This window comes from Podarcis cretensis (genome assembly GCF_951804945.1).
Source record: "Podarcis cretensis genome assembly, chromosome: 1".
Taxonomy (NCBI): Eukaryota; Metazoa; Chordata; class Lepidosauria; order Squamata; family Lacertidae; genus Podarcis; species Podarcis cretensis.
Genome location: NC_137170.1, coordinates 116,512,827 through 116,539,685, shown reverse-complemented (window position 1 = coordinate 116,539,685; position 26,859 = coordinate 116,512,827). Strand labels below are relative to the sequence as shown.

Here is a 26,859-nt window from a genome sequence, read left to right as displayed (position 1 = left end):
AAGTAATTCAATGTGGTTTGGAGACACTGGGATTTTAAAGGAGATACATAAAGGAAAGCCCAGTGGAAGGCATTTGTATAGAGGCATATAGCAAACTTTGGTATCTGTTAAAATATAAAGACCTGCATTCCCCTTTACAAAAAGATACAGTGGAGTAAAACCAATAAAGCTTTAGCACAATAGTCAAGTTTTATAGTAGTATCTTCTTGAGTTTTCTGGTACAACCCTGAGGTCTGAAAGTTGCTGAAAACAAAGTCTTGACTCCCACTACTTCTGCTAGATAGACATTCTAGATATCTTCTGCCAGACATTCTGGAAGCACTCCACTAAAATAATGCAACATCTTCATTGTTGCAGAATTACACGAAGATAAAAAGTACAGTTTGAACAGCAGCAAACTACTAGCCTGAAGTTCACTCCACAAAACTTTGCAAGTAAAATAGAAGCTGACTCTTGCATCAAACAGTCTAAGTACCCCTGGCTTTTCATCATTTTGGCAATATTTCTGCTTGTGGTGTACAAAAAATGAGAGAAATCGTAACAATTTAGAGCATACCGCTGAGACTATCAAATCATTTCATTAGGGTATCTTTTTTTCCCCTCCAATGGGAAAAAGGATAAAACATTAGAATAGAACGTATTAAATTAAAACCTAACAGCAAAAAGAAAGAAGGCAAGCCCTGTGCACTCTAGCAGAATCCGTTAATTTGTCACCAAGGACCTCCCTGGTTCCCATCTTGCTGCAGCTGTCTATGCAGGAGCCATCTGGCTCTCTGCTGAAATGCCACTTCCCTGACCCCGCTTCCATTCTGCCTTCCTTTACTGCTCTGGTGTTACTGATGAGTTGCCTGGTAATAGCAATAAAAAGCAAATGCCGCAAATTACAGAGGGCTGCTTTTCATGCATTCATAACCTACACTGGGTTTTTGTGAACCAGAAGACTTCTGCTCTTAAAACCCACCGATAAATCTAATTTATTTTAAGTCAGCATGCTTCTTGCCTGCATAAGCTCATGCTGGGCGATCATCTGCTCTCACAGCTAACTGCGTGCGTGATCCAGACTGGGCTAGCAGGCATTATTGGGCTTAATAAGGTTCAATTATATAATTCATATCAACTAGTTGGAATGAAAAGTCAGTAGAAACACTCGCTCAAAAATACTAATTATAGAATGGAAGTTACTAGATATACTGTGCTGCTGTCAGCAAAAGTACCTTGGACCCAGAAAGAAAAACATAATACAAGCTGTTTTACATTCAGTCATAATAATGGTAGAATGCTACCATAAATATTTTCTGCTTCAGATACACATATCTGACACACACGTACACAGCAACAGAGAAAGAGCTGCTTATTGTTTGTTTAACTGACAAAACAGGCGGAGAAAATAACTTGTTTACATATCGGCACTGCCTAAGGCAGGGAGAGAGGATTTAAAGGTGACCCTTTAGCTCCAAACACACCGTTGTCCACGTTGGTACTTCAGTATCTCACAGCTTGAACAGCTTGAAGTGAGTTCTTCTGCGTCACTATGATACGATGGCCATGCAACAGGCTTGTTTGGCTGCCTATTACAAGGCATGACACGAGCCATTCTAATTATCCAGGTGCTCACATTTTGAAACCTTCAATTGGGCAAACGAGTCAGATCCGGTTTTTCTGCAGACTAGCCACTCACAAGTACGCTCAAGCTGAAATTCCAAACACACCTACTAGGGACTATGACCCATTTAAACACAGCAGGGCTTACCCGGGGATAAAACTGTTTTTCCAAACAAGGAAAGGGCTAGTTATCAATATTTCTTTTTACCATGTATCCTTTTCATTTTCAAGCTAACAACTCCATGTGTAAATAATTATGAAAATAATGCATCATAAATCAGTCTCCCAACAAGGTGATCTGACTTACTGAAATCACACAGGGCTGTGGTTGAAATGCAAACATTTGTATCTGCCTAGATTTAAAACGTGGGCGTTGTTTTGTAATAAAATACCTAACATTATCCAGATTAGTCTGGGAAAGAGTTATACGTGCCATTTTCAGGCTGACAATGCATTGTTGAAAAGACTCCTGCAAGTTTCAAATAGCTAAAATCAACAGCACACAGGAACTAAAAAATGGGTAAATAGGTGCTGCTATTTTTTTCCTCAGCTAATGTGCACCAGGGCATGCAGAGTAAAAAGAAAAGAAAAGAAAAGGAGGTGGAACTGAGTACCAGAGTCACTGCTGCGTTCACTGTCAGATGATGATTCACTTTCACTGGAAGACTCTGAACTGCTGCTGCTGCTGCTGTCGCTACTGTCATCCTCTGAACCGGACGAATCAGATTCTGAAGATGAAGACGAATCTGAGGACTCCACATCTTGCTTCTGCGTCATGATAATTTTTGGTGCATTCTTTAGATGTTCACGTAGCTCATCGCTAGTTAAAACACATTTAACACGTTATAATTTAATTGGCTGATGCAAAGGCAAAGCGTTATTTCTCTCAGCTGTGTGTCCCAAATGTGAACTCGTTTGTTTTTACTTCACAAAACTGACCCAAATACCACTGAGCCAGTCACTATCAGCAAAGCCCCACCCTCTGTTTTCTGCTCTGTGAAGCCCCATCCCACCATCTGTTTCTTTTTGAGATGACGAAATATGGTACCGGGGTGTGTACTGGACTGTATGACACCTGCCGCTGATTTGTCCTGCAGACATGGCGTACGATGTGGTCTGCAGACATGGACTGAGAACGTTCCCCTCCCCATCCCCCATCCACTACTCCTACATGCCCACGTGTGTTTGAAAAGGACCTGGGCAGGTAGTGCTGGTTACACTGGCAATTTCCACACACACACTCTGGGGGATTCCCTATGATATCAATCGCACAATCTGGGTTACGCACATTGGATTTTACACATGCAGGCCGTAGCTGAACAATGTGCCTCTGTGCCGACATCAAAGGCAGGGAAGGCAGAGAAGAAGTTTCTTATCTACCTAGCATGTATATGGGCCAGTTCATGGAACTGTTAACATCTCAGTGTTAACCCTGACTGCTTTTATTGTGTAACAAAATGGATTTCCTTACGTCAGTCCTCCAAGACCAATCGAAGTGAAGAAATTGATGGCGAATCTAGTATTTCTTGGGTTATCCCGAGGTAGCAAGCCTTCAAAGAATGGCTGCAGAGTTCTGTTAAAGATGAAACATGGCAACAATATTTTAAAATGCTGGATAGCCGTAAACTAAAAATATACATTCAATTTTGATCCAGAGGCGATTTAGAAATGTCATTAAAAATATATATATTCTGAGCTACTTTAATTCTGAGGGAAGCAAAAACAGGATGGTTCTATTTATGCAGCAGTACACAGACAGATAGAATCTATGGCCTTTTTATAATGTAAACATATATTAAACTGCCAGAGATTTAAGGCAACTAGGTCCCTAGACAACTAACTGTCCCTCATATCAAACTTAAAACAATTAGGGATAATAAAAGGTAATTTTGTAAGTCCAAAAATAATGGGCCTGGATCAATATATTTCTTTACTACAATAAGTAATGTCCAGCTAGCCAATAGATCAGCTCTGTCCAGAAGAAACAGGTGTTTTGTGATTAAACATTTCAAAATCAATACTGCACAGCAAGGCTGTCTCCAATTTACCATGTACCTAAACAAGTCTTAAAATCTTTGACAGTTGCTCTAATTTGAGAATTGCTATAAAGATATATATATATTTACTGCCAAATGCTTGGGCTCGGGGAAGTTGCCCATGTTTCCCCCCAAAGCATCTGAGCGCTGAAACAAAACATGCATTTAAACATTCTGAAATTAAGAGTGATATTAATCTACCAGTCTTAAGACAGTACTGGTCAATAATGCAAGAACTGTTAGTATCTACCCATTTTGCTCAATCAAAACTCCTGCATTTTTCAACTGTCCAAATTTCTACACTAACATATGTTGGCTCTTCATATTATTTTGCATCTCATTCTTTGGGACCATCACAGCAACAAGATGGTTATATTCATCATAATTTACAACCTTTTAAAAAGATGCTTCCGTAAAAAAAGAGTTTTGCCAGGAGTTTAATGAAAGATTTGGAACATGTGTTACCATGAGCGTATGAAGTGAAGGGTGCAGATGGGAAAAAAATAAAAACAAGAAGCCAACTAACAGTAGATGGTCTGGCAGTGGGAGGGGAAAAAAAGAGGTAGATGAAGTGATGGCTATTGTGCTTCTCCAGGATGTTGATGTGCTGTTTTTTGACACAAGATCAGTGGTAAATGCCAGGCATCTGTGAGTTAATTAAGGATGAGGCTAGTCTAGTAATTACGGTCTGGTCATGGATATGGGTGAGCCAGAATCTAGATTCCACTGAAATAATGATGGCTTGGAGGATGTGTGGTTCTCTCTTGGGGTAGTATTTGGAGTCTGGGTTCCATCTGGTTTGGGGAGGCTGTTAGGAAATTTTTAGCATGTGTTAGGTTTTTCACCTGTCTTATTTTTAAGGAGGTGTTTTCCATATTTCACTCAACTTCCCTATGTCTGTCTTATGTCATGCTAAAGAATATTACACCCTGCCCATTTTCTGACGAACACAAGTATATTATGAGTCTCAAAAACAAAGCCAAGCCACGGACCTCCTACTTTTGAAAACTTAGATAACTCTATGGTAGTTACCTCTGCAAAGCAATCGTTTAAACAAAATGTGGGGTAGCCCCTAATAAGCAAAGGATTTTAGGTACAGTGGTACCTCTGGATACGAACGAGATCCGTTCTGGAGCCCCGTTCGTATCCTGAAGCGAACGCAATCTGCGTCTGCGTGTGCCGCGATTTGCCACTTCCGTGCATGCGTGTGACATCATTTTGAGCATCTCCGCATGCGCGAGCGGCGAGACCTGGAAGTAACGTGCTCCGTTACTTCCGGGTCGCCGCGGAGCGTAATCTGAAAATGCTCAACCTGAAGCGACTTTAACCCAAGGTATGACTGTATACTAAACAGCACATAAGACCATAAATTTGTGATATCACCATGGAAAGATTTAGTTTTGGGGGAGAGGCAAGAGATGAGACCACAGACCCCCTGGGTGCGTTCTGCAGACCCCCCCAGGGATCCCCAGACCCCTAATTGGGAACCACTGCTTTAGGGCTTTACAAATAAATTTGAGGCCCTTAAGCAGGCATGGTGGTGAAAGGGCTGCCCGTGCAAGCTGTTAAACACCAGTGTTATGTGGTGGCAACAGCCTGACCTTTGTCAACACTACAGCCGCAGCATTTTGTGCCAACCAGAGCTTCCCAATCAGTCCCAAGGGTAGCCCCACCTAGAGGGCTTTGCAGGAATCAAGTCTTCAGGTCACCAATGCATCAATCGGCTTCAAAGGATTACAGTGAACAGGGCTTGCTCACATCAAGACACTGTAAAACTAGCTTGCAGTGTGAAGTTTCTACTTACTCATCTTTCAATCTTGCATTAAGATTAGGAAGTCCCATGTATTCACTGAGTCCCTGGAAGAAGATTTTAACAAAAATCCTACTGGAGGACGTTGTAGTTTCTTCGCTTAGCGTTATGCATTCAAGCACCTACAAGTCAAAGTAATAGTGGGTTAATGCTAAACATCCTCTTCCCCCGCTTTAAAACAATCTACTTTATTATTTGTTCCCCAAATAGCAAGTTCTAGACTTGGCTCCAGCTGACAGAGACAACTTTGGCCTATTCTTCCCTCCACTTGTGACCTCATAGCACCGGCCCCTACATGGTTCTGGAATGCTGGGGGACAGTGAGGGAAGAGGCAGGGGGAGTTGGGAAACTTCCTAGTGGTATTCCTCCAGATTAAAAGCCTTATCTGGACAAGAGGCATCTTTCTGCCTAAAGACGGCGATGCCTGGATCCGGCACGCATGCGTGGTCTTTCTTTTAAATAACAAATTCATACAAACTTCAGATGACTTTGCAGCTGCCGTCACATAGCTTTGACACTTTCTGTTCATTTAACATCCGGTCTCAATTCCAAACAGTTTATCTGAACTTGTTCCTGAAATGAGGCTTCAAAGCTCTCACCTGTCAGTGCCAAAACAAACCTGGCGCTCAGCTCAGGGTATGACTTCTGGCAGATCCCACCTACATTTTTGTTGCAAGACAGATCAATTTTCCTTTTCAGAAAGCAAATGGACAACCCATGCCTAGAAGCATTTTTTACTCACACTCCATGGAAGTGAATCCGTATATAAAAGATGCGCAAACATCTTGGCAACGTTCCTCAACTTGTTTGTTTCCAGCCGGTGTATCGTGTCATACTGCTCTTTGAAAATGGCTTCAAATGCTTCCATGTATTCTTTTTTCAACATACAGAAGCGCTGAAAATGCAGGACACAGTTAAGAAGGGGGGGAAAAGAGTTTAGAAACTGAATATAGAAGTATGGTGGACCAAAATGGGAAAACAATGAAGAGATTGTATAAATCTTAATTTTCAAATGCTGGCTTGGGTCCTAAAGCTCTTTGGGGACAAAGCAAAGACATTTCTGCCCCATGTTTGGGGTGGGGCTTTGCAAGGTTATGGGGAACACGAATGAATGGGAAAGTCAGTAAATAGCAGGTGGGCAGCAGTGCCTTCCTTTCAAGCAACAAGTGGGGAGCCTCAGGCCTAAGACCTAATGCACTGCTGTCCTCCATGCTTCTCTGTTCAGAGAAAACACTTCAAACTCCTATAGAAATAGTGCTGAAAAAAATGGCTTGGATCCTAATTTCCTTTCCGTGGATGGCATAGAATTCCACACTAGTTAAAGATGAGCTTCTTACAGTTTTGTAGGTAAAGGTAAAGGTAAAGGGACCCTTGACCATTAGGTCCAGTCATGGCCAACTCTGGGGTTGTGGCGCCCATCTCGCTTTATTGGCCGAGGGAGCCGGCGTACAGCTTCCGGGTCATGTGGCCAGCATGACTAAGCCGCTTCTGGCGAACCAGAGCAGCACATGAAAACACTGTTTACCTTCCCGCTGGAGCAGTACCTATTTATCTACTTGCACTTTGACGTGCTTTCGAACTGCTAGGTTGGCAGGAGCAGGGACCGAGCAATGGGAGCTCACCCAGTCGTGGGGATTCGAACCGCCGACCTTCTGATCGGCAAGTCCTAGGCTCTGTGGTTTAACCCACAGCACCACCTGCGTACCTTTTATCATTTTGTAGACTCCCCCAAATAAAAATCAGGTTTTGAGTTTCGAAATGCTTTAAAGCTCACGGTTGCTAAGGGAAGGCTTGAAAACAATGGAGAAAACCTCAAAGGTAATCTAGTTCAGGGCGGTCTCTAGGTCTTTTTTTGCAGCCCTCGGCAACATTGGACATCTGCCCCAGCCCTCCCAACCCCTTCCCAAAGCCTAGTTAGCACTTTCCCAGCTTTGCATAGGCAGTGGGAGGATCCTGTGGAGCCCTCAGGCCTCCTGCTGAAAGCCAGTGCCTTGCTTAGTTGACTTTGGGAACACAGCATAAGGGGTGGGGCATCAAATGTTGGGCTGGCTCCCCCCTCCCAGCACAACAAAGAAGTGTGTGGCCCATGGGTTCTGTGTTGAAGAGCTCTTGCCGCCACTTAGTAGGAAAAGTTGGGCTGCCCTGATCTAGTTCAGCTCCCTGGAAGCCAATGTCAGCTAGCCAGCCCGACTCAGAAACAAAAAGGAAAAAATGCAACACATCTTGGCTAGCTTTTACATAATGTGATTTCCCAACTAATCCTGAAAGGAAATGTGTCCCTTGAATATCTAGCGTAACAAAAACACTTCTGTTTAACTAACCTCATCCTGCTATATTTCAATAAAAGATTGCACATGAATGGTGCGCCAATCTACCAGATTTATGCAGTCTGTTCTATGGGATGAACATGCTTATTTAAGGACTGAGCCGCATACTCTTGATTCAGTGCTTGATGCGTGAGCTGACACTAGCCTGAGCCGAGGTGAAATTCAGTGGTATCCATGTTCTTCTGCCTGTGATATTTGATCTACGACGGCTCAACCTTGCATTCTGCAAACGCTGAAACGGCATTTGTAAACCAGCCCTTTTTGCAGGATGCTCAATGGGATGTTTGCGCATTATGCGTGCCATCTACGAAGCAAGCAACTCACCCCAGCCAGTAAACCAAAGAATTTCTCGTATGTTCTCTGCTGAGCGCAACAGTCAAGGATCATGTTGCACAATTCTTTCTGTTGAGAGGAGAAAAACTCATAAAATCCTATGTATCAACTTAAATTAATTACAGTACTTATCTTCTAATTTTTTTAAAAAAATAATATTGCAGCAACACATACTGAAAATAGGAAGCCAGAGATTTATTTGCACACCCAATTAAAGTGTGAAATACATTAGAAACACAATACATTAGAAATAAATTATAGGTTAAATGACAACGCTGCGGGATTCAATAATAGCAATTCTACGTATATCAACCTACCCTGACTTACTTTCAGAACAGGAAATCACTCTTAAAAAGGATTTTTTTTAAAAAATCTAATCTTCCACTAGTAAAGGATTACGACCTAGCCTTTTTATTCTTTTTGCTACAATATAGCGTACTGAAACATTTCTCTTCAACACACTGTGTTGACAGAACACAAGCCGGTTTTACAGTTACTCTATATTAAACAAGACCAAAACCAAAAATATATTCAGAAAGAGACTGTTACTTTGTGGTGGTGGTGGAGAGGGCAAACTAATCCGTCCCTTAAAAGCTTTCTTTTCTAATATATGTCATTAGTTTAATATATCAGGGCACATATTAACTTTCTTACATTGTTTTATTATAGTAATGTTGCAGTCAATCAGTTTCCATACAATAAAACAGGGCAAAGTGCTGATGCTGTTACTGGTGGAGTCAGCATGACTTGCAGAACAAATTACTTTCTGCTCCCTTAACTGCAGTTACAACATTTTAATATCCCCTGTGGGTTAAAGTAATTAAATATTTTAACATTTTAATTAAATATTACAATGATTCCTAGCAGAATATCTCGAGTAGCCACGTGCAGGAAAACAAATTTGCCTATAAAGACACTCCTGCTTCCACCTTCCAAAAGGAGGAGAGGCTGGGACCAAAGTGCCCGTCTTCAAGATTAAACGCTAACATGTTTTTAATTATTGTATATGATGGAAGGCAGGGATTCAGTGGCAGCTTCAAAGCTGAATAGCCATTTAGGTTTTTAAACCTTTTTGCAAAAGCAGCACTAGAATTTTCACAGTTGAGTCCTCAACCCTTTATTACTGTGTTTTGCTTTCTTCAAGTTGGGCTTTGTTTAAAACTTGCCATTTAGGTTTTCAAACCATTTTTGTAAATTCAGTATTAGTAACTGTACTTTTGAGTTTTGCTTTACTTGAGTTTTGCGCTTTGCTTTACCTAGGTCGAGCTAGGATTATAATACTTCAGAATTTTTTTTTGGGGGGGGGGCTCTACCCTATTTTTTGAATTTTGGTCATTTAAAGTTTATGATTTTTCTATTTCCTTCTGAGGAAACTGAATAGTTCAGTGAAACGAGGTTTGTAGCCGGCATCCCATTAAGGCTTCGTTCAATTTTAGGTTTTTCTAATTTTTTCCTTAAGCTTTTTGATTTTTCTTATTATTTAGTTTATTTCCACAAGATAATATTTCTAGTTGATTACTTCTCGTTTCAGGGATTTTCACGGTATTTCGTTTGTTTTGTGCAATCTCTCAGTTCCGTGACCATCTTTTTTCTATTGATTCAAAGCTGAATAGTAGCATTTGTTTCACTCGCTCAACCCTTTTCGGCGGATCCTGTATAGCAGGGGTCCTCAAACTTTTTCAGCAGGGGGCCAGTCCACTGTCCCTCAGACCTTGTGGGGGGCCAGACTATATTTTTTTTTTGGGGGGGGGGGTGAACGATGATGAGTGGCGCGGGAAAGGGCTCCGGAAAAGGGCAGGCTCCAACAAAGCCCAGCCCCCTTCCTTCCTCCGCTAGGCAGGGTGTGGAGAAGCCAGGAGGAGGGAGGGAGGAGGTGCCGCCGCCACCGCCATGTGAGGGAGAGGGAAAGAACGTGCACGCTTGCGATCCACGCGGTGATTCCCAGACCATCCACAGGCCAGATTTAGAAGGCGACTGGGCCTGATCCGGCCCACGGGCCTTAGTTTGCCGACCCATGCTGTATAGGCTTTGCAAAGACACTGGCAGGTCTGTGGGCAAATTGCTTTACAAAACAACAAAAAACAAAACAACAACAACGAAACCTGTGCCAAGGTACGCCAAATTTGACACTCGGTATAAACAAAGCATGCACTGACCTTGTGCTAGTCATGTGCATGGGACAAAGAGTTATTCACCAAAGCCCTGTTCTCTGACCACTATAAGCCCAGACAAGGCCTCGCTCTGAGGCTTCTTAGATTTCAACAGGTATCGCCCAGGACAAATGAACAAAAGATCAACGAAAGCCGAGATTTTAGAGCAGTGTTTTCCAAACGTGGGTCTCCAGCTGTTTTTGGAATACAACTCCCATCATCCTTAGCTGGCAAGACCAGTGGTCAGGAGTGGCAGGAACTGGGGTGTCCAAAAGCAGCTGGAGACCCAAGTTTGGGAAACACTGTTTTAGAGCATGATGAATTCAGAGCCAGGACAAATCCCGGTGCTTGCATGGTGCACAATATATTGGTTACTGATCAATGGCCAGGCTTCCCATGCAAGAAGGGCAGGGGCTGCTCTTGCCTTATGGTGAAGATACCCAAAGCTGCCTATAAACAAATTACGGGGTTGTCTCCTGCTGTTTCTAATGTTAATGACTAAAGGTAAAGGTAAAGGTACCCCTGCCCGTACGGGCCAGTCTTGACAGACTCTGGGGTTGTGCGCCCATCTCACTTAAGAGGCCAGGGGCCAGCGCTGTCCGGAGACACTTCCGGGTCACGTGGCCAGCGTGACAAAGCTGCATCTGGCGAGCCAGAGCCGCACACGGAAACGCCGTTTACCTTCCCGCTGGTAAGCGGTCCCTATTTATCTACTTGCACCCGGAGGTGCTTTCGAACTGCTAGGTTGGCAGGCGCTGGGACCGAGCAGCGGGAGCTCACCCCGCCGCAGGGATTCAAACCGCCGACCTTTCGATCGGCAAGCCCTAGGCGCTGAGGCTTTAACCCACAGCGCCACCTGCGTCCCAATTAATGACTAGTAATATTAATGACTAGTAATCTATTAAAATGGATCTACTCTTGAGTATAACTTAGCTGGCTATATTACCCCCCCCCAAAAAAAAAAAAAAAATTAGAATCACAAAGACCCTCCGAAGGTCATCTAGTTCAACTCCCTGCAATGCAGGAATCTCAACTAAAGCATCCATGGCAGATGGCCAGCCAACCTCTGGTTAAAGGCTGAGCACTGTGTTTATCCCAGCTGGACAACTAAAAAAGAACTATCAACAAAATAACAGTCTTGTGGCACCTTAAAACATAACAGGTTAATTATAAGTAATATAAATGTCTTGATTTCTTTAGGTGCAACAAGATTCTTTCATCGTTGCCATTTTTTCTGCAGAAGTTCAACACATCTCAAGGCAGCTGACGCAGAAACAGGTAACGAAGTTGCAAATTCCGAAGAGCGAGGGCAGAAGATGCAGAGGGTTTTACAACTGCAGAGCTTCCGCCATTTCTAAATTCTCCCTCTCAAGTTTTAATCCAAAGTCACCACCACCTGCTTCTATTTACCCCGAAGGCTTTTTACCACCAGATCGCTTCTCTCTCTCTCTCTAGGCATCAAGGATGTTCCTCAGATGAAAGCAGACAAAATTGTCAAAGGCAATCTTCTAACAGCATCTGGTTCCTTGGCAAAGTTTGCAGGCAACCATGTTGGCTCCCTCTCATCTGCTTAGTTCTGCTGACCATTTTCTTACAGTATATATATATATATTACTTAAAAGCAACCTGATTCTCCATTCGAGACTAATTGGTGCAAAACATAACTATGCTGCCACCCCCTTCCCTGCACTTGCTAATCAGACTTAACATTTTTAGCAATTCACTGAGAAGGAACTATTTTTAATCTATTTGTAGGGTCAGCAGTGACGAGACGTTGCGTAAGAGTATTTTATGTAAAAAAGTAAAATGTATAAAATTAAAGCTTCGGCAGAATCATCACGGCACAATCTTATATCACAGTATGCCTAGTCACGTATATTTGCAAAACAAAAATCTGGAATGATTTAAGTTGGATTGATCAGACTTGACTCTAGATTAAAAGACCTGTTTTCTCTGTGCTGCTATGGCCTGGGGCTACCAGGATAACTCTAATGGACAGATGGCCCTTTCAACTGTGGAAGAGTGATCACAGTCCCTCATCTTTAAAATAAACTCAGTTTTTAACATTAATGTTGTATTGAATAGTTTATGTTCTATCAGTACAGCGAAACAAAACAAAAAAAGGAAGCTAAAATAAAATCAGAATAGGGGCAGAGTGCAACTGTTAGGGTGAGACCTTAATAGGTTTTGTTCATTTACGAGGTTATAAAATGGAGTTCAGTGTAGGCTTGCCACGTAGTTTGGAAAGTATTTAATTTCTCTGTAGCTAGTTCACATAAGGCAAACTCCCATACATGACGCCTAGTCTCCTCCACCACTTTTCCAAGATGTTTGGGGTGGTCCTGCAGCCACTACAAGGAAGTGCCTAACATGTCCCTGATCAACTGGAAACACGAGCAGCTTTCAATGGCAGAAAGTTCTACTGCAAAAGAGAGTAATGGTTATGCCGTCAGAAATGAATTTAGAAGGCTGCTTACAAAAATTAGTGGGAAGTGGGAGGACATGGGGATAGAAAAGGGTACAGATTTTGCAGTGTGCAGTCCTAAAATCCAGCCTGATTTGGACATGGTATAAAGTCTTGGTTTAATGCTATGTAAATGAGCAGGCATGAGACTTGAACTTGTGTGGTCCCTCTCCCTCTCCCATCTAGTGAAGCCGTAAAGAGAATGGAAGCATCCACGTTCCGTTTTCCACCAACAGCGGTTTATCGCTGCAGCCCAAATGGGCAAACAGCAGATAATTTAAAGTAAGGATTTACTATCAAGTCATTATAATAAGAAACGGCAGGCTCCTGCTTTGTTCTAACAGACCATGGTTTATTATACTTCAGGTGTGCAACAATAAACTGCAGTTAATAAGGAAAATGGAAAATAGGTGCTTCCAGTGCCTTCCTCAAGGCTGGTACCAGATGATAGGCGAGTTTCAGCCTGAGGTTTTGCTCTCATGTGGCAGAACTATGAAATGGGCTACTCGTTCATAAAGGGGAAAAAGGCCAAGGAAGAACCGGGCACCTCTCTTCCCCCATGATGAGTGTGGAGACGGTCTGTAAAGCGCCATGAAATCTCCAGGCTTCCTACAGGCATCTGGTTGGCCATTGTGAGAACAGGATAATAGACTAGATGGGCCACAGGCTCAATTTATGTTCCGGTATATGTATGCATCTCCTGACCCACCAGGAGGGCACAGAGAAAGTATGCACATGTTGCAGAGGGGGAATTTTCACAACTCTGGTTTTCTTCCCTTTCTTTCCATGTTGTTGTTGTCGTTTAGTCGTGTCCGACTCTTTGTGACCCCATGGATCAGAGCACACCAGGCACTCCTGTCTTTGTCCATGGAGTTTTCTTGGCAGGGATACTGGAGTGGCTTGCTGGTTCCTGCTCCAGGTGGATCACGTTTGGTCAAAACTCTCCACTATGACCTGTCCATCTTGGGTGGCCCTGCACGGCATAGCTCATAGCTTCTCTGAGTTATTCAAGCCCCTTCGCCATAGCAAGGCAGTGACCCATGAAGGGGAAAACCTCCATAGGACCATTTAATACTTGTTTCAGCAAACAACACACACAGTTCAGCTTTGATGAACTATTTTCTTTTGCACTCAGAACTGCTCAGCTGCCGTGTTTCTCGTTCAATGACAAAACTGCATTTCAGCACAGCAAACATTTTTAAGCACAGAAACTTATTTATTCCAATCCGAGGGGATGTTAGGAGTATGAAGGAAAACCAACAACGTTAGCGACCAAAATTTGCTTTACATTCGTACCTTGGTTTTTAAATGGAATCTGTTCTTGAAGTCCGTTCAGCTTTCGAAAACCAAGGAACAGCTTCAGATTGGCTGCAGGAGCCATGGAAGCCACGTCGGACATTCAGCTTCAAAAAATAGTTCCAGTTACAGATAGGTAGCCGTGTTGGTCTGCCATAGTCAAAACAAAATAAAAAAATTCCTTCCAGTAGCACCTTAAAGACCAACTAAGTTAGTTCTTGGTATGAGCTTTCGTGTGCATGCACACTTCGAAGAAGTGTGCATGCACACGAAAGCTCATACCAAGAACTAACTTAGTTGGACTTTAAGGTGCTACTGGAAGGAATTTTTTTATTTTGTTTTTCTTCAAAAAATAGTTTGCAAACCGGAAGAGTCACTTCTGGGTTTGCGGCATTCGGGAGCCAAAACATTTGAGAACTAAGCTGTTCGAAAACCAAGGTATGACTGTACTATAAATACTAGAATCATCACCATCATTCTCTGGAAGAAATGGCTTTACAGTGGTACCTCAGGTTACATACGCTTCAGGTTACAGACTCCACTTACCCAGAAATATTACCTTGGGTTAAAAACTTTCATTCAGGATGAGAACAGAAATCGTGCTCCGGCGGCGCGGCAGCAGCGGGAGGCCCCATTAGCTAAAGTGGTGCTTCAGATTAAGAACAGTTTCAGGTTAAGAACGGACCTCTGGAACGAATTAAGTACTTAACCCGAGGAACCACTGTAATTGCATTTTAGCTGATCTGCTATGCATTATCTCGTATACTATATGATTAGTTACGTCAATATCTGAATGAGGGGGGTGGGGAAAGATGCTTATTCCAGAAATGGGAAAGAAAAGAAAAAAGGAATTAGGAAGACTTACTGTCTGGCTTTCAGGAAAATCCATCTTCAGCAATTTATGAGCACATTCTTCAAAGTCTAAACTGTAAAAGGGAGGGGGGAATTTGTCTCCAGAACCACAGCAGCTTAAAACATTTCTATGCTGACAACAGTATTTTCTGCATTAGAAAGCCTAAATATTGTGTGCCTGAAACAGACTTCGTTGAAATACCCAAGCAATACTGGGTTCAGCTAGTCTTCCAGGCTGAGAATTAAATCGGCTGTGCTTCAGCGTTTTTGGGTGTGAGAATCCTTATGAGTATAAGAACTTCCAAAATCTCCCTCCATTTCGCTCATCAGATATAATCCCAACAATCATCATTGCTCCATGGACTTTAGATCTGCTGGATGCTAACATGGGCACAGTTGCAAGAAGTTCATTAAAAAGAAAACTGTATTGATCAGTACTGTTACAGATGGCAACTGAAAGTCCACCACAGCATAAAAAAATTAAAATCTGTTATTTTATTTAAAAAAGTATAAAGAATGCAACAGACTTTTAATCTTTTTTAGCGTTGAAAAAAAATATATTTTAGCCTTTTAACATTTTTATATGAACTATGGCCAAAACCAATAATTTTCAGACAGTTTAAAAACAAGGTGACTCCCATTCGTGAGTCACGGTTGCTATAACATCATGTTAAATAGAAAGCAGAAAGTCTAGCAATTAAACAAATGAGAACATGATGTCCTTCTTTGAAAAATCTTAAAATGTTGTTTCAGAATGTCCTCCCCACAGAAAGTATTAATATTTGATATTTGACGAAAGGGGGACACTATAAACAACCTGTTAATTAACAATGTTTCCTTACACTAAGCAAACCTCTTCAGTGTTCCTTCTCTCCCTCTTACACACAGACAGACAGAAAGACAGACATAACACTAAATCATCGTTTAGTACGAGGTGGAGGAGCCTGAAAGGGCTTGAGCAAAGCACGCCATTTATATTTTTCTCTCCACACCTTCACCCCCAAATCCCATGGGACTTGAAAGAGAACTCTGCCAGCATTACCGTATTTTTCGGCCCATAGGGTACACCTAGTTTTTTTGGGGGGGGAAATAAAGAAAAAAAATTATTTCCCCCCCAGGCGCGGGGCTGGGGCGGGGGAAGCCCAAGCTTCCCCCGACCCCAGAACAGGCAGCTCTCCACAAGCCGTGGGAGAGCTGCGCAAAGCCCGAAGCCTGGGGGCACTGAGTTCAGTGTGCCCCCAGGCTTCGGGGTGCAGGCAGCTCTCCACAAGGAGAGCTCCACAAGCTCTCCAGGCTTGCGGATAGCTTCCTGAAGCCTGGAGAGCGAGAGGGGCCAGGGGCCAGGCTTCAGTGAAAGCCTGCATTTGCCCCATAGGACGCACACACATTTCCCCTTCATTTTTGGAGGGGGAAAAGTGCGTCCTATAGGGCGAAAAATATGGTAGTTTCATTTTTAAAGGAATCCTGAGCATTAAGTTCAAACTAGGGAGGCCTGGTTTGAAACAAACTCTGGCTACTTTAAAAAGCCAGCTTCATAACCCAAGATTTGAAATTGGATAATGACTAGTTCTAGTTCTAAAGCAGGGTTTGAATGCAAGCCAAGTCACGCTTCTTTAAAAAGGGCAACTAAATTCTGACAAGGTTCTCTTCTCAGCTGGGTGGGAGAAAGAGATGTTTAAACAGGCTTGTCTGGGGTCACCAGCATAGCGTTAAACCATGGTTCTGCTTTATGTGTGAACAAAGCCATACCATTTAAACCTGACCATCTCAGTTTTCACCTAGAGATTCATTATAGCAGAATATATAGCAATGAGAAATACGTTATTCTAAAGATTTAGCTCTAAGAATTCTGCCTCACATGAGCATCTATAACAGGGTGGTCTAATGTGCCGCCCAAGGGCTTTGACAGGGTTCTAGAGTTCTCCCTCCTCTTTCCCAAAGCCTAGTTAGCTCTTTCCCAGCCTTGGGAAGGAGATGGGAAAGCACTAGAGCTCTGCCAGAGCCTTGTGTCTCTTTCACAAATCCCAGTGCCTCACTTACAGGGTTTGGGAAGGTAGTGCAAAGGCTGGGAGGGAGCCAGCCAAATTTTGGCCTCACCCCATTCCCGGATGTGACAAAGCTGCATGCAGCCCGTGGGTTCCATTTCAAAGAACTCTTGCGGCCCCCTTGGTATGAAAAGTTGGGCTGCTCTGATCTAAAACTTGCTAGCTTCCAAAAAGTATTTGTAATCATAGTGCAAGGAGTCACATTTCAAACAAAAATTATGTTTCATTTTACCTTGACTGAATTGCTAGGTAAATGGTTCGTCGGAAGGAGACCAAGTTGATTTCCGTTTTATCATGGATAGTCACTTTTTGCCCTTGAAGATTCAGAGCAGGAGAGAGAGAGAGAGAGAGAGAGAGAGAGACAGACAGACAGACAGACAGACGGACACATAGGTTTCATGGTTAAAAAAAATCTGGAATGGTTGATTACTTCAAAGACTGCTAATATACCACTGAATATACAAATGCAAATAAACTATTTGTGAAGGAATAAACGGCAGTATTTATTTAATTTCAAGTTAAAAGAAGAAAGCATTGAAATTCCAGCACAATAGGCAACCTGATTTAAGTGTTCCCTCACAGCCACAGCTGGGCAATGTACTGATACACCATCCAAAATCGGTTTGAAGTCCACATTGTGATAACTGTTTCATAATATTTGACACGGCAATACGTCATGAATCACGATGTGCCTGCGTGCTATGTAAAAAAATTGCAAGATGGGAAAAACTGTGAAGCCGGTCATCGCTTCTCTCATGATTCCTTCTGCCCTGTTGCTTTGTACCGTAAAGTAAGTTATGAGTTTTAGACCCCTTAAGCAGTAGCAGTTGCCAGAACATTATCCCGTTCGCCTCTATGTAGTTACATCCTTATTTCAGACATCGTGATATATCATCAGTATATAACAATGTTTAGTCGATGATGTTGAAAACCAGGTATCACCCAGCGCTGCTCACAGCACAACAAAGGCATATCAAACCTATTAGTGTCCTCGTGCATGGGAACCAAACTAATACTGCTTAATGAGCCTTGCCTCATTAATTTCAAAAAGGAGCTGTGATTTAGGAATGTAAATCTGGTTTCATATTGAGATTAATGGTTAAAACCCATGACAGTTTGGGAGGACGGGAGCGTGGGGAAGAGGGAGAGAGAAAAAGAGAGAGAGAGAGAGAGAGAGAGAGAGAGAGAGAGAGAGAGAGTGTTCTCCTATACTGGTAAATAATTCCACGGTTATGCCTACAAACAGAGCGGTATATCTGGCTGGTCATGCAGGAACCAAGACCTAAACTAGCTGCTCTGAAATGAATTAATGCCCTACTGTTTATGGAGTGGATTTCAGATTTTCCATACGAGCAATGCAAGTAATGGCAGAGTGCTGTAATTGCCATCTTTTCATTTGAAAGCAAAAGTTTATTTTCCTTTCCCAACAGTCCTAGTGAAGAGACAGCGCACTCAGGAAGAGTCTGAAAATGCTAAAGACCTGTCTCAAAGTTTGTTTGTAAACTCAATCCAGCCTTTCTCTGCATGCAACAACTTCAGTTTATCAGCTTGTTGGCTAACATGCTATATGCTGCTTCTCACATTTCCAGAGTAACAAAGACTGAGCGTTTAAGGAAACCAGGAAGAAACTCAGAGGAATCCCAAGGAGGCATGAAATACATCCACGCTTGGGAGGAAAGGAAAAAGACAAAGACACACACACGAAAATAAAAACACCTTGTAGAAATAGTGTTAAGAATTATACAAAGAATTAACCTGCACCGGGAAACAGGAGGGGGGACAGGAAACTGCTACAATTCAAGACAAAACCCCCACAAAATGTGTATAATTTCATTATGACAACACAGACAAATGGTAAAAAACAAAAAACCCAACCACTGATATTTGAAGGACATCAAAGGCTGGAACAAAAACCCACACAGGTAGCTCTGAATACCCAGGGAAGCATTGGATTTGGGCTTATTCAAACACCAGTGCCTCACATCAAATAGCAAACCACTTTTGAAGATGAGAAGACTTTCAAAATGCAGATTGTGACATGGAACGGGAATCTATTGGCTAAGTTAAAAAAAAAATACCTCCCACTGGACTTTCTAGGTCCAAATTTAAGCAAACAACAACTGGATTGAAAGATTTCACAAAGATAAAATATTGGAAATGTCCTGATTTAATAATAGTAATAATAATTTCATTATTTATATCCCACTCATCTGCCATTTAGAAGGGTAAGGTCAACTAAATAATGTACTATGAATACAGTCCTCTAAATTCAGCCTTGCTATTGCTACCAACCCAAAAAGCAAATGGCAGAGGCTATGGGACATGCACTATTTGTATCACGGCCAAAGAAGTTGCACTGGAGTAAATAGAAGCAACATTTTAATATTAACGAAAATCAGTTTACTGTTTTGTCGCACTAACTTCCACAGTAGCGAGGAGTGCATAAAACTGTTTCTTTAAATTGCAGCTTTACCTTCTTTGTCCTCCTCCTCCTTATCATCATCCTCTTCCTCCTCCTCTTCACTGCTTGCAGCATCCTGACCACTTTCTGAGTCACTGTCACCTTCGTCAAGAATTTCTACAAAAGAGAAAAAACACGTTTAAGTGAACACCAATACCAGGCTGGGTTGGTTAGAGGGGCTAGTCTGTATCAGAACCTCGTGTATATGGAAGAAGATGCTTCAACATCAAAACAGGAAACATTGCAGTCTTGCTCAGTTGCCTGAGAGTAAGTCCCACTGAACTCAATGGAGCCTACAACTGAGCAGACATGCACAGGATTGCATAGCAGGTTTCCCAGAAAACCACAGGAATTTGAATTTTAGATACAAAAGACTGGAGTGCTAGGACATGATAATAAGGGTTCGCTGAGGGGTATGGGAAGCAGCAACTCCGCACTTGTGGGTGACCGCACATGTAGGAACCCGGAGGCAGGGAAGAGAGCTACAAAGTCCTTGTGGCTTGTGAGGAGACTCGCCAGAGCCCAAAGAGGACATCCTCTTTGGGCTCCGGGGAGGGTTTACTCGCGAGCCATAGGCTTTGTTGAGGCTGCTTGGCCTCCCCGCCTAACAGCTGACAGCTCTCCATCCCTGCATTAGAACAGCTGTGCAAACTCAAATTAGCTAGGCGTACATACCTTTCTTCAGAGTTTGGTACTTCTCTTCATTCTCCATAAAATCTGGATCCATCTTGAACACATCTTCACAGAAACGGAAAAACAAGTTACCAAAATTATAGCAGAGCCATTTTTTTAAAAAACAAAACAACAAAAAATTCAGACTGAAAAGTTCATTCCAACATTCCTTATTCATACTTACTAAGAACATCTTCTGGATTATAGTCATCTTCCAAAGGCAGCATATGGGTAAATTGATCCTCTTCTTCCACAAGATCCAGTCCATCTGGAATTATCGGGTGATCTTTGAACCCGTCTTTACGCACAGCAAACATGACTTCAATCATGTACTGAACTCGCTTGTCGGTTTCAGATTCATGCAGGACATGACGAAGGCGGTCAAAGATAGCTGGGGGGGGGGGAGAGAAAAAATCAGAGGTGAATCTAATTCCTACAAAACTAATGGTCAGGAAGGAAATAAAGCAGCAATAAATACATACCGTTAACACCCCTAGGAGACACTTCAGTCAATTTGAGGCCGCATTCCTTTAGGAAGCCAATTGCTACTTCAATGCTGTCATCTGTCGGTCTCTCCAAAAGCAATGTGAGCATTTCCAGGCATAAAACCTCGTGAGCCTTAGCAGGAAGAAGATAACAACACAAATACCTTTTTTGTTTTAACAAAATAATTTCCTTGACTGCATGTATCTGACATATGTACTCAACAAAACAAGCGCAGCACCATTTCAGAGAAAGGCACTACAAGTTCAGCGTCCCAAAAGGAGCTTTGGATGTGCTTCTTAAAGGTCAGCCCTCCAGTTTAGGCTACGATACTTACTGCTCAAAGTCAATCCCCACTTGGTATATGGGTGTGCCTCAAATAGTTCTCTATATAAGCCTTGTCCAACCTGGTGCCCCATCATCATCATCATCATCATCATTATTATAGTATTATTATTATTATTCTGCATATAATTATTAAAACTTATTGGTCACTTGTTTTTTACAAAAGTAACTCAAAACGATGTACAACAATAGTTAAATAACATGTACATTAGAAACAACATAAAACCTAACAGAGAAAAACCCAAAATTTCTAGGTGTTGTTGGGAATATGACCGTCATCATTCACCAAGATGATGGTGGATCAACCACTCAGAAGCCATCTTAGCAATTGGGTGGCATATAAATTAACGAATAACATAATATAGGCATCCCCCCCATGTTTATGTGGGGGTTATGTTCTGAGGCACGTGCGTGTCGGTGAAATAACATATAATTGAAAAAGCCAGTTAAAAAGTCTGCAAACACCCCGTTCTGCCCTTTCAGTGACATCATGTTGTTTCCGGGTCACTTCTGGGTTTGGTGCAATACGCAGTCACTCACATACTGAACATGCATAAGCGGCCTGTAATCCCTGACCACTAGTTATGCTGGCCACGGCTGATGTGAGCTGGGAAAGTCTGCCCTAGAGCAAAGGTTTGCAAGTAATATTTAGCAAGAGCCATAGTACAATGAATTGGGGGTTGTTAATTTTTTATATTTTGCTTTTGTAGTTCTATTTTCTATTTAAAGTGCTTTCTTATTTATTTGCTGAAAGCTGCCCAGATAGCCTCACGCTATGGGGGAGGAATGCAAATGCCATAAACATATTTGATGACAAAATCCCATCACAAACCCTTGCAATGTTAAAAGCCAAAATCCCTGCAAATATATTATCAGTAGTACAGAGCATCTTACCACATTCTGATTCATAAGATGTGCCACAAACTTGGAAGCTGTCAGGCAAAGTTGCTGCAAAACAAAATGAAAAGCTACGTATTTCTGCAAGTGATAACTCCATTTCATAGGTATTACTGCAAGTGATATGTCTATTAGCATGGCTTTGAATCCCAAACTGCCCCAGAGGTTCTATGTGACTTGCACAAATCATTTAAAGGGCTTTCTCTTGCTGGCATTATTCTTATTACTATTATTTTGGGCAGGTGAGAAAGGAGATGTGCCAGCAGCCCCTCTTCTTCCTCACGAAGGCTACAACTTTCGCCAGAAACATGCATCTGATGACTATTTTGTCTTCCTCCAAACATAGGATTACTTTGGAGTGAACAGGTGACGAAGATTAAATGGAAGTAGGTCGTTTCAGGATATTTGCCATGCAGTGAGCTCAGACAACAAGCTTTGCGGAAGCTGCAAATAATGTATCTTGCTGCAGATGAGAGCTCAGGAAACTTTTAGATGATCTGGCACTATTGGATTCTCATTACTTAGGAGATCAAGTCCAATATCATTTTTTGATGTAGAAACGATGCTACACAGAGCACTTCCCTAGTCACACAATAACGTTGTTAAGGTGGAATCATTTTAACTCAATCTAGCCCTATTTCAGAAAACTGCTTGGGGGGGGGGACTGGCTATCAGGATGAAGTCAACTGCAGTCTCATTTTGTAGGGGTGTTTTCACAAACCATTTTTACTAGATGGGCATATAAGGGAAAGCTATGGTTAAAATACTGTTTTTAGCTGTCATTTACTCCCTCAAAATGTTTTCTAGAACAACTATATAAGATAATCTACAGCAGGAGGAAGTTACAAACGCTGTATATTGCAGATACGTACAATTCAAATGCAAACCTGTTGTAGACAGAAACTACTTATTGTAAGAGATGTGGAAACAGTTTGAAAGAGGGATTATAGCTTTTGACACCAATAGCCACCCCACTGTTACCTCACGGAATTACAGAACTTTCTGTATAACTTCTTCTGGAAAATGCTGATTGGAGGGGCTGTTTCGAAGCCCATTGTAATAAGAACACTATTTTTCCATTTTAAATTCTTTCTTTTTCAAACCAACAAGTTCCAATAAATACTCAGCACCTTAGGGTTCAACACCATCCTACTCCATCTCTACACTGAACGTATTTGGACTGAATGTTAAATTTAAGGAATTTATAATTTAAAATGTAATAAATATAGAAAAGAGGGGGGAAATTGTGCTAAGTTATATCGAATGGGTTGAATGCAGGAAAGAACTCTGTTCTCCCCATAACAGACTCTGGCTCTCTCACTAACCCCCCCCCCAAGAGTCTATTTTGTGCAAGTGTTACTGCCTTTCTGTTAGCACAAGAAAACTTTTGATCCAAGCCATTAAATATTATGTTCTTAAAGCAGTAAAGTTAACTCAGAATTAATAAGAAAATAAGTACTACTTATATCACATTTCCCCAAATTTTTTTCTATTTATTCTCTCCCCCACTCCCAGTACCCGCTTTCTCCCCATGGCCTCAAAATTTTCAGACATTTTATGACTTTCAGCTCTCCTGACACCCACATAATTTGTACTCAAATCCTAAATAGACTAACGCAGAAATAAATCTCAGTGAACACAATGACACTTCCCCAAAACAGTACTCAGGCTGTAAGCAAGAGAGAAGCACAATAAATCTTACCCTATCACCTGCGTGGTAATAATACATACCTTATCATTTCTTCTATATCCTTTGCGAAAATTTAAAATGAGCCTCTTGAGAATCAGTTCTCCAATATTTGGAAACTTTGAATTGATGATTGCTACAACCGCTGCATAAACATGAGTGAAGATAGGTGAAGCACTCTGGGCTTGCAAAATAGATCTTGAGAGCAACCCCCTATGAATGAAAATACAGACGTGCTGAAGCAGCTTTACCAAAAATTACAAAACCTATGTGATTTATACAGTAGCATTTATCCCAGCAGCTTGAGGGATGGCCGGTGACTTTTCTAGATTGCATTATTCTGGAACTCAATTCCACCAACATGGAACCGCCATCCACAGCTAGATCATGCTCACTTATACATACAAACATAATTTTATTTGCTTGGCACCTTTCCACAGTTCAAACCACGCTCACGGCAGCTTGCAACATGAAAAGAAAAATACATAACAACCTAATGAAAGGGGTTATAAATAAAGACTAAAACATAAAAAAATACACAAACAGAACGATTTCAATATAAATCACAACAAGACCTAAAATAAAGATACAAAAACCCAACAACAACCCTGCCCCCAAGACAACACCTTCAAACAACACTCCAACCTGAGAGTCTGTTTAGCAGCCACAGCTTTTGTAGCTGGAGTCAGTCCGCGCTCCACCCTCCCAGGCTAGGTGGAAAAAGGCCTGCAAGGCAGGGAGCAAGTCTCCCAGCCCATATGCTTTTGGGTTTCCATCTTCTTTCCTGCTCCACTATCCCCCAATACATGTCTGTATTAAAATTAGCCTTTCAAAAGCTCAGATGTTATTCTGTGAATAGGCCAGATTAATCTACAATCAAGTTTCAAGAAGCAACAGTTGATGAAAAAAATCACTGCTAAAAAACAAAACAAAAAACCCTCCCATACACAAATCCTAATCAGTGACAAGTAAACATTATTGGAAATATTCCCAAATCACTTGAGAACTACACTCTCATTATTCAAGTGTGCATTAATGTTTCCATTTAACAGATTTAAGTTTCGTTTCACAATCTACTGCTTTTTTCAAAAAATACAGACCTAGGAAAAACCAGCTGCAGCACTATTATTGTAAAAACATCACCATTGCTCTACTGGAGAAAATTGCTATAAAATATTTTGTTTAAAAATATAGGCAAGAAAGAGCCCAAATTATTACCCGTGGGCCTTTAAGGAAACAATAACATAATCCTGCTGTATGGATCCAATAGAAAAATGGCACAGCTACAGCACACACACAAAATGTCTTCTCAAAGAAACATGATATCTGAAAACCAGTGGTGTGTGAAATGTTAAAGATGCAAGAGTCAATTAATTACAGCAAATATAATTTGTTCCCCAGTTAAAGCACATAGTTATTTTCATGACAGTAGATATTTACCAAGCCACTGACATCCTGCAGAAAAATGTTTGCTGACAATCTATGTTTTAATCACCGTACTTAGGGAATCTGTCAGGAGAGGATCTTCCTGGATTAGGAGTTCATTTGATGCCACTGTTTACTCCTCTACAGAAGGAGTAACTGCGACTGAACAGTCACTTCCCCGTGCCTCTAATCATGACTTAAGAAGAGAGTGGGAGCCCAAATGGCCAAATGCTTCACTACGGGAGCAAACGTTATACGGAACATGGGTCTTATTTCCATTTGATTGCCATTTTCTGGAAAAATCAGTGGAAGGGCTCTTGAGAAGGGCCGATTTAATCACAAGTCCTACTTTTCAGACGACTGAACTCTGCAAAGTATTGGTTTGTACTCCACTCTTCCTCTAAGGAACCCAGGGCAACAAACAGGTCAGGCTGAGAATGACTAAACCAAGGTTATCCAAGGAGTTTCACGGCTGAGCAGATAATTCTCTTTGGTCACTGGTCAACACTCAAGCCACTACACTGGATTTATATAATTATAATTATTATTATTATTATTATTTATTTCTACTCCGCCCATCTGGCTGGGCTTCCCCAGCCACTCTGGGCAGCTTCCAAATTTTTTAATAAAATTTATAGTTCCAAAAAAATTTATAACATTTATAGTTCACACCAACTGGTCCCTCAATCTACAGTGATCCAGGAGCCAGGAGCAGTCAGCAGGTCAGCACCGCTGGCTTATAGCGAAGGAAAACCCAAACAGTTTAACACAGTAAACTTTGCAATGCATGGCACACTTAAATGGTAATGCTTTGAATGCAGAAAACCCCAGGTTCATTCTTGACATCTTCACGTTTCTTTCTTTTTGTAAAATATAATGTAGCCAAAACAGTTCCTACCCTAGGCGCTCTGGGATCCTACCCTAGGCGCTCTAGTGACCACAAACTATGCTCATTACCATGGATCAGAAAACTCCCTCAACCTCTCTCACTACCAAGGAAATAAAATGAATAGAGAGAGAACCTACCTAAGTGAAGCTGAGATAAAAACCCTACATATACACCAAGCATTAGCACCCCACCCTTCTCTCCCCCCCCCCGCAACATTATTCTGTATACGACATTAACGTCTCACTTCAAATGTAAAAAACATTCTACAACCTGAGAAAGAGACAAGGCATGCACTTTTGTAAACCAAGAAAATATTTAATTACTTATTTTTCTTTTAAAAAATAATTATAACTAACAAGACGAAAACTTATTTCCTAAAGTTTTGCAGCAGAATTCTCGATTAGAAAAAAAGTAAAATCTTTTAAAAAAAATAATTATGCAACACACAAATAGAAATCACTTGGTACGTTTGCTTTGGAAAACCTGGTTTCAACCATACATCAAATTTTCCATGAGTGAAAAAGCCTCTAAAAACAAGTATGATCAAAACCTTCTAAGTTCAAAAGGACTTACTCCCAGGTAAGTCTGCATAGGATTATACTTTGATCATTCTGCAAACCCTCAACAAGTCATTCATATTTAAAATGAAAATCCTAACATGACTCAAACAGTAGCTGACCAAGAGAGTATCAGACTACTTCTAACAAGCGACTTGAGACTTAATCAATAACTCTCAGATGAGCAGAAGACTGTATATCAAGAGCTTGATGCTTACCTCCCTCTGACAATATTTTCCTGAAGAAGCTCATGGATAATATTCTCAATATTTGAAACGTTCACCTTGTTGACGAGACCATTGATGGATTTCTTCAGCGCTTCCCAACTCATCCTTTGATATGCTAAACTGTTTTCAAAACAAATCATTGATAAAAATCAAGAGAACAAGAAAGGAATGTATTTGCTTGTTCAGCTAGAATACCAAATATGCAATAGCACTTTTCAGTTAGTGTACTGCAAGAATGGTGTGCAAAAATAAATATCCACCTGCCTCCTTTCACTTCAACAGAGTAAATGATTTTCAGAAT

At 41.5% G+C, this 26,859-nt stretch overlaps 1 protein-coding gene across 3 annotated transcripts in view; it reads right to left on the bottom strand.

Moving 5' to 3' along the window:
- The window catches only part of CWC22 (CWC22 spliceosome associated protein homolog), a 36,472-nt gene that overhangs the window by 2,577 nt on the left and 7,036 nt on the right, over window positions 1-26,859 (bottom strand). For all 3 annotated transcript variants that reach the window (XM_079977530.1, XM_079977531.1, XM_079977532.1), the window contains exons 6-19: window positions 26,550-26,678; window positions 23,505-23,673; window positions 21,771-21,824; window positions 20,531-20,666; window positions 20,233-20,439; window positions 20,052-20,114; window positions 19,389-19,493; window positions 17,148-17,229; window positions 14,884-14,944; window positions 8,100-8,177; window positions 6,191-6,343; window positions 5,443-5,570; window positions 3,074-3,175; window positions 2,217-2,422 (exon numbers count right to left, since the gene is read on the bottom strand). In XM_079977530.1, coding sequence (XP_079833656.1) covers window positions 2,217-2,422; window positions 3,074-3,175; window positions 5,443-5,570; window positions 6,191-6,343; window positions 8,100-8,177; window positions 14,884-14,944; window positions 17,148-17,229; window positions 19,389-19,493; window positions 20,052-20,114; window positions 20,233-20,439; window positions 20,531-20,666; window positions 21,771-21,824; window positions 23,505-23,673; window positions 26,550-26,678 — 1,673 coding nt within the window. The remainder of the gene's footprint in view (window positions 1-2,216; window positions 2,423-3,073; window positions 3,176-5,442; window positions 5,571-6,190; window positions 6,344-8,099; window positions 8,178-14,883; window positions 14,945-17,147; window positions 17,230-19,388; window positions 19,494-20,051; window positions 20,115-20,232; window positions 20,440-20,530; window positions 20,667-21,770; window positions 21,825-23,504; window positions 23,674-26,549; window positions 26,679-26,859) is intronic.